At 28.9% G+C, this 8,244-nt stretch overlaps 2 protein-coding genes across 2 annotated transcripts in view; one reads left to right on the forward strand and one right to left on the reverse strand.

The window, feature by feature from the left end:
- The window catches only part of LOC108756287, an 85,607-nt gene that overhangs the window by 40,847 nt on the left and 36,516 nt on the right, over window positions 1-8,244 (forward strand).
- Window positions 1-8,244, reverse strand: part of LOC108756288 (arrestin homolog) — a 56,159-nt gene that overhangs the window by 37,453 nt on the left and 10,462 nt on the right. Inside the window, exons 2-3 of the mRNA XM_018499986.1 lie at window positions 7,535-7,978; window positions 6,190-6,344 (exon numbers count right to left, since the gene is read on the reverse strand). Coding sequence (XP_018355488.1) covers window positions 6,190-6,344; window positions 7,535-7,627 — 248 coding nt within the window. The 5' untranslated portion in view covers window positions 7,628-7,978. The remainder of the gene's footprint in view (window positions 1-6,189; window positions 6,345-7,534; window positions 7,979-8,244) is intronic.

Raw genomic sequence — 8,244 nt, forward strand, 5'->3', positions numbered from 1 at the left:
TTTTTGCGTAATAAAAATCTTGTGATTGCTTGCACTCTAAGGACGTGTATAAGAATAAGAAGTGAGAAATTCATGTCAATTACATGTTATGTGATGTTCCGCGAGTTTTCTTGCAAACGTCATGTTTATTAAATATTTTTCATACAACTTTATATATTAATAAAACAAAAGAAGAATAAGTGTATATAACAAGTAAGAAAGTAAGGATATAATAGATATGAAATTATATAATATAATATATGAATAAGATATTATATAATATATAATATATATAAAATAGAAATTCTAGATAGTCTACAATTGTTGTATCTTTTTACTCTCACAGTACTCATGTATGTTTTTTTTTTGAAAATCTTGCTTTTCATTCAATCGTTCTTTCTGTCGTCAGATCTCCTGGTAACATCCGAGGTTTCACACGTACTACTTGTATCATGGTTTCTCGTTTCTACTATTCTTCAGACACATGCTCGAATTGTCACAAGCATTTTAGCTATTTCGCTTCATAAATGAAATAAAAGTTTGTTGTTATACAATAAACTTATCTGATGGTTGTTATATGATATTGTAAAAAATCTAAATCGTTGATCTAAGATTTGAAAATACTATGTGTGTGAGTATTTTATCCTAAATATTTATTACTGTTAAAAAAAAAAATGTATTATATACCTAAATTCAGAAATAAGGCTTAGCAAAAAATATATAATCTCTCGACGGTTTTCTGTCGCTTAGAAATATTTGAAAGATAATACTATAGTTATATTACAAAAATTTTTTTTAAATTTCTTTGAATCAAAAAGTTTCTTCGATTTTTGAAATCGATTGCCGAAAACGATGCAAGTCAAATTACACTAGCACGTCAGATTTCCAAAATAATTGAGACTAACAAATTTGCAAAAAATGGCTTTTTTTTGTGTATTTTGACTTTTTTTGTAAAAAAGATAACGTTATTTTGAAATTCTGATCAGACATCATAAATGTATTATTCATTCTCTGTAAAATGTATTTTTTTCAAATTTTAATATCTTACTTTTTAACAGGGGTGCCGGATCGTAAAATTATCGGATATCCAAACAGAACGTAAGATCGGATATCCGAGAAGGCAATTTCTTCGAGTCGGATATCCAACATTTTCCAAATATTCGATTGGATTCTGGAAAAATGTCTTCTAAAAATAAAAAAAAAATAAAAAAAAACCTGTAGAGAAAAAAATTGATATTATTGAATTAATGAATATGTATAGGGAAAGTCCGGGCAAAATGGACGCCTTGAGTAAAGCAAATACCTTTTATTTTCGCTTATCTATCTGAGATTGCACTGAGTCTCTAGCAGTGGAAAGAACCGACCAGTGATGTTATGAAAGTACACAAACGACATATGATTACGTTCGTTTGTGTTTAATAGAGATATATAGAAAATTGAGTGTTTTTTTGCGATTTTTTTTTTTAGGTACGTAGCTTAATTATTATCTGTAATTGTTCCTTAACCAGTGTGAATGATTTTTTATAAGAATTCTGTGTTTTTAAACGTATATTCGAGGTTAAAATTTTTCACTTGGTACTTCAACTTATTCTAATCTTTCCAAATTCGCGCCAGGTAGGTCCTTTGGGCAAAGCGAGTGAGGGCAAAGCGGATGATCCATCCTCTTTATTCGGCACAATGAAAATACTGGGAATACGGAGGCATAGACGACTTTTTGAGTGTACGAAAGGCACGTGTTTGTTTACATTTCATTTTTGTTTATTTTTTGCCACAATGCAGTATAATGATTTATTTATGACTGATCCAGTGCAGTCATTGTACCAAATAGGCCCATGAAGGCTGCACTACATATAGAGGATTTGGTAGCTACTTTTGTAACGATTGCCAAAACTGATTAATCTAATTTTTAAAATTTTATTTATATTGCTCGAGTGATCCATTCGTTTTGCCCAGGATCGGGCAAAGCGAATGGTTTCTCTTTTTTTATGTTTTAACTAAAACGACATATTAATGTTCAAGTTTTTAAATTTTTTAAAATTTTATTTCAAAATTAAGTCCTTTAAGAGATTTATGAGAATAAAAATGATTTCTGATCTCAATTTTGATTGTGTCATTTTTTCTTCTCAATACCTTAATACATCCGCGCTAGATCCAGGCTTCCCCTAGTTATTTTTAGAATATTTGTATAAGAAAAAATAAATAATTTTATGATATAAAATTTCAATTGGATATATTCCCGGATATTAATGATATGGAATAGTAAAAATGTGTCGGATGATACCGAATATTTTTCAGATATCTGAAAGGTGCATCCCTACTTTATAGCTATGTTAAGAAATGCATGTGCTGGAATTTTTTAACTTGCGGCATCACACATATATTTTCAAAAATCTATAAGAAACATTTGGTCCGGTTTAAAATAATTTTTTGTTGTAATCATTTAATTGAATTAATTTAAGTAAATATAATAAAGTGGTTTAATAAACATAAACAATAAATAAAAAGAGTACACCGCAGGTTATTCGTAGCGCAATGTCATATATTAAAAATTTTTACGTTAAAAGTATCAGTAATAAAAATATTTAATTAAATTAATTTAATTTAATTTAATGTTTTTGTTATTGAAATCATTTTCGATTATTAGCGTTTAAATATATTAATTTTTATGTTGTAGAGAAACTGTGCTGTTAAATTTTTGTTTCTTTTTGTTTTGTTAAATAGTCAAAAATAGAATGCGTGTTTTGTCAACCGTAATAAGTTTCCTGTTTTAGCTTCTGTGTTTTTCCGTCTATTAGTGATACTACTGTATCCGTCGGTGTCGGGATTGAATTACGCGTCCCGTATAAATCTGCATACATTTTGATGTTTGTTGGCACTGCTTTATTGCAAGCGGTGTTTAGCTTATAACGCGTAAGACTAATGAAACTGGTGGTGCTTAAATAATATATATTGAAATTAACGACGCGGTAATAAACAAATATCGTTTTATTAGCCGTAACGGTATTGAGAACATTATTCAACTAACTTGCATATTTTGCCGATAATTATTTTGCAATAATCAATGCCAGCAGTGTAATTGAATATAAATTCACCTCTGTATATCTGTTAACATTAAAAGTATGACCTTTATTTATAAATGCATAAATATTAAGCGAATGGGAATATTATACAAAATTTTTAATGAAGTATAGTTTATAGATTTATTTTTTCAACATCGAGTTTAAAATTACGATGATATAACGAAGAAAATTATTTTTTTTTTTTTCACGTTACTATTGATTTTCCGTTTTCAATAATTACATCCCATTAATATTTTTTCTTAACGTCTACAAGAAAATCCCGTATAATGAAAATCTCGAGATTATAGTTAATTTTGTAATCCGTGACGGATTATAGATTTATTAATACACCAAGAGATTTGGTAAATTCCGTTTAACGTGATGTTATAGCGTTGACGTCGTTGCGTTTATCACATATCAAGCTGAATTCCATTTTATCGATTGCGTAAGCGATATCTATCTCTTGGAATCTGGGATTTTTGCAAATCCGTAAATCGTTTCGACACTTCCAATTTAGATGCATATTTCACTAGTACTCGTATTTATTACATCGATACCATGGTGTGCGCAGATATCGTCGACTCTTTCGATTTAATATGACCGACAACAGAAACGCGCGAAATCGCGTGTTGTTTCAGTACAATGTTTAAATTTCAATTTATATTCGGTCGTCGCGAAGCTTCATAGTCGCGCATGAATTAATTAGCTTGTTATAATTAACTAACAGTTTATTCTGTATTTTGGCGAAAACGCATTAATAAACTCGCTAAAAGCTGCAAGTTGAACATCAATTTAAATTGTTCTATTGGAACAGTAATTCCGTTGGAGAAACGCTTCTATAGATGATTTTATTGATATTTGTGCATTCTATTTACATGATATGGATTCTTAATCTGCATAATAATTCTTTTATTTATCATTTCTCTGTGAAATTGCACAATTGCAATAACATTTCATCTTTTCCACTATTCAGTTGTAAGGAAAAATAATTTTGTAATTTTTCAAACGATTCTTTTGTGGAAAATGTTATTTATTTTATTTTTATTATTTTGGCTTGGTTTCAATTAACTTAATAGAAAGAAATACATGAAGACATGTAAATTATCATATTTTATCCAATGTTGCTTTGAAAGAAAAATTTTTATGAATATTTTGTAAAATATATATAATGATTTTATGAAATATAATAACATTTTGAACATTCTCGAAATTATTTACTTCCTATGAATTAATTATTACGAACTATAGTGGAATATTTAATTTTCATTTCTATTTAGCTTGAGATCGAGTTTCAGAGAGTTAAAAACAGTGATTATCTTTTTGAGTTAAGACTCAGTATGCATATAATCGTATGCAGAATATGTGAATGTGTAATCTGGATGTTCACATTCAACACTTGCTGTGATTAAATACATTCAACTTGCAACTGACTAAATGAAAACATTATTCTACGCTGAAATAAAAAAAGTCTGGTTGCATTAATTAGAATTCTAGTTGCGATAATCAAAATTTTGATTGATGTGATCAAAATCTTCTGGTTCGTTCATTTTTCAGAAAATTTTCTTATTTCTCATTTTTTTGTCCTTTTTTTCGTACTCTTATCATAATATTCAATAATCTCTATACGTATTTTATAGGGTGCTTACAACGCTTGTAAGCATTATTTTATCTTTGTTTAATATTTGATAGACAATAAGGATAAACTCAAGAATAAACTGATGTTTACAGCATGTGAACGTGAAAATGGAACTCATTCATAATGAAGCATATTTTATTATAATAAATATTATATAAAGCTCTAATTTTTAGCTCTAAAACTTCTAAGAGTTTTAAAGTTCTAAACTATAAACTATAAACTAATAAAGCTCTGAAGAGAGAATATAAAAAATTAGAAAAGAAATTGAATCAGTAATTTATCTATTGATTGATTTCTTTGTTTTATATAAATATTAATTAAAAAGGACTTTATATAAATTGCTTTTGTATATTCTTGTGATAGAGAGGTATAATATTGTTATACGCAAGAGTCCATTAGTCTATTTTAGTCATCGAATCGTGTAACTTCGATAGTTGCAAATTTCGCAACTAAGATCATTGAGTGATCAGAATTAATTAATCTGATAACATGTAAGTGCATAAATACGTGAATGTATTAAGGATTTTGAGGTCGCGCGTATGTATGGACCTCACGCTACGTTACCATCTTTGAACCTCTTAAATTATCTAGGATGACTATTAGATATAAGATTATATAAAATCGCTTGTAGAATCTAGCAATAAAATATGATTTTACGATATTTGTGACATTGTTACTTTATGTGAAATTCAATTTAATTTGAAGTAGTTTTATGTAGGAGATATTGAATTTTAATTATTTTAGAAATATTAAACGATATTTGTTTTTTTTTACAAATGTTAATTTAACTTTTAGCTTAGTAATATCATTTACTAATATTTTATAATTTTATATATGCAATTTAAATAAATGTTAATTACATTTTTATATTGTTGTAATCATGTTTATTATTGATATTTACTTATAGTATTAAACAATAAATATTTAACAAAATTAATTAATATGAAATTAATTATCTATAATGTAATTAGAATAATTGATGTCTTTGTTGAATAGATATGAATTGTATATTACAGACTTAACGTGCCCTAAATTTGTGCGTAATTTAATCCTACCTATCAATTAGTCATATTGACATTACCGGGTTGTGTCAGTTCTATATTTGTACGATCACATGACACGTATCTTGGGAAGATTGACTGCTTGTGACCAAAGTTTCCTCCAAGGAAAAATATCACTACGGAAAAAGTTCACGATAGCGCGCAACTTTTCTTAAAAGCTTTCTTCAGTCTACTATTTGTCTTGACATTGTAATCAATCTATTATGTCGCATCTCCACAAATATATGTATAATGCCAGTTGTCATTAAATAGATCACTGTTAAATTACTATAATTATTGAATCTTGGAAACTTTATTATTGTATTAATGTTTCGGGGAATAAAAAGTACTCGAGATAAATGCGCTCGCTTTGACGATGTAATATCTGATCGTCAATAATATTATTAAAATTTTCAAGAAGCAAGACATTTTCGGTTCGATCTATCGTCGATTTATTGAAGGATCGCGTGCTCACCTGTCACCTCGTGTGTCAGTCTGCTGCATTTGCGGTTGCATCTGTATTTGTAATTCCTGTGCTCGATCCGATTTTGCCTCTACCCGATTTTCTTCTTCTTTCTTGTCCGTTCTATCGTTTTTCGAATTGTCCACCGCAATGTTCCTACGTTCCACCTATACAAGAAAATCCGAGGGAACATCTGTAGAATTACTTCCCATTTAATTTCCTGACACGACTAAAGTTAAGAAAATTAACTGAATTCGTGCTGACTTCTAATTTTACATTCATGTCAAGTTAACAATTACAATGTAATAAAGTTTTATTTCTCTAGTTACACAAATATGTTTTATATACGTAGAAGATACTTTTGAATAAATCTGTATTTTTTAATAAAAAATTACAAACTTAGTAATTATACTAAAAACTTTTTCAATTTTTTTATTATAAGCGAGTTTTAATCCGGGAGACTTGATTATATGGAAGAGTTGAACTATTTCAAATTTTTCGTTCAAATTTCGTGCCAACTACATTATCAAGCCGGCAACTATTTGTCATGTTTCGAGAAATGTGAAATCAAACATGATGTATACGTCGCGGTTTGACAACTTCTTAGCCTGAAATGAAATATTTGGTTCAACTGTCCCATATCAAGTCTCCCGGACTCCCCTATTTTTTTCGATGATTTTTAAAGAATTTTAGGCATTAAGAATTTATATTACCTCCAAATTTTAGGATGGAAATGATAAAAGGTTAACAAAAGAGGAAGCAGAAATACAAAATAGTAATTATGTCTCTTTTTAGTATTAAATTTTTAATTTATGAGCTATATTCTATCAATTACTAAATTATTAAAATGTTAGATTTAATATATAATTACAATACAAATTTGAACCGATAAAAATAAATCTAAATACAGATAAGAAAAATTCTATATTCGTTCAAAGCGGACTTGAATATTTCTGTGTGAATTTATTTGTATATCTGATTCTGCAAATTACACGCCGAAATCTTTTTCGGTTTTGAAACAGTCATGAACAGTACCGTAATAATATTACTTATTAAATTGACAAACAGTTTAATAATTTTTATGCTGATAAACATCTTTATTAGAATATTAATGTTAATAAGAATCTTAAATCTGCAAATAATAATTTATTGTGAAAAATATTTTAAATTTGGCTTTCACACATATTTCTCATTTTGACTTTTAGATTTCTATTTTTATTTCGATTTTATTTTTGCTTTCTTCTTTAACGAAATATTGACGGTATTGACGTCACATTTCCAAGTAAGGACAGTTCCAATTAGCAATTTCCTCGTTATTTCATTCGCATTCTCCAGCGGAATTAATTATAATACTTACCGTGTTAGGATACAGCTCCTTTCGTTGCTCCTCGTCATCAGATTGAATCACGATAGCTTCACTTGGCGTGACATGATTGCCGTTTTCCGCCATCTCTTCGTCCTTTCTCGTTTTAGTACGGCCACAGCAGAGGCCCAATAAGCAATACACGATCACGCACACAACTCTCTTGATTTCGTTCACATACACCACTTACACGCGCTATGGCTTTGACTGAAGCCTTTTGTTTGTGTTTTGCTCAAACGACGTAATACCACATTTTTATCAGAATTGCTTTCTGCTGTTTTCACGGAGCATAGTTTCGCGCTGGCTCATTCCGTTCGTTTTGAATTTCCTTCATAGAATTAGATCTGAATTCGGTGATCTTCGCGTGGCAGGAAATAGGAATATCCTGGATACTCGAATCGATGAAAGGGCACGTGTCAAGGTTCTGTTAGTACCTAACTGATCGTTATACACGTGTTCTGTTAAAGTTCTGTTACGTAAAAGAGAAAGAGAAAGAGAGAGTATTGGAATGGATTGGTAGTGAGTGAAAAAATATTCTTTCTAAAACTCTATATTGCTTTTTCTTTTATCTAGATATTGTGTGAATTCATGAAATACTGTGTAAAAATAACAAGTAAATATATATTTCGAAAGAGTAAAAGGAACAAACCAAAATCTCTAGAAATATATTTTTGTTAATTAATTTATTTAATAAAATTTAATTA

The sequence above is a fragment of the Trachymyrmex septentrionalis genome, unplaced genomic scaffold, assembly GCF_001594115.1.
Source record: "Trachymyrmex septentrionalis isolate Tsep2-gDNA-1 unplaced genomic scaffold, Tsep1.0 scaffold97, whole genome shotgun sequence".
Classification (NCBI taxonomy): Eukaryota; Metazoa; Arthropoda; class Insecta; order Hymenoptera; family Formicidae; genus Trachymyrmex; species Trachymyrmex septentrionalis.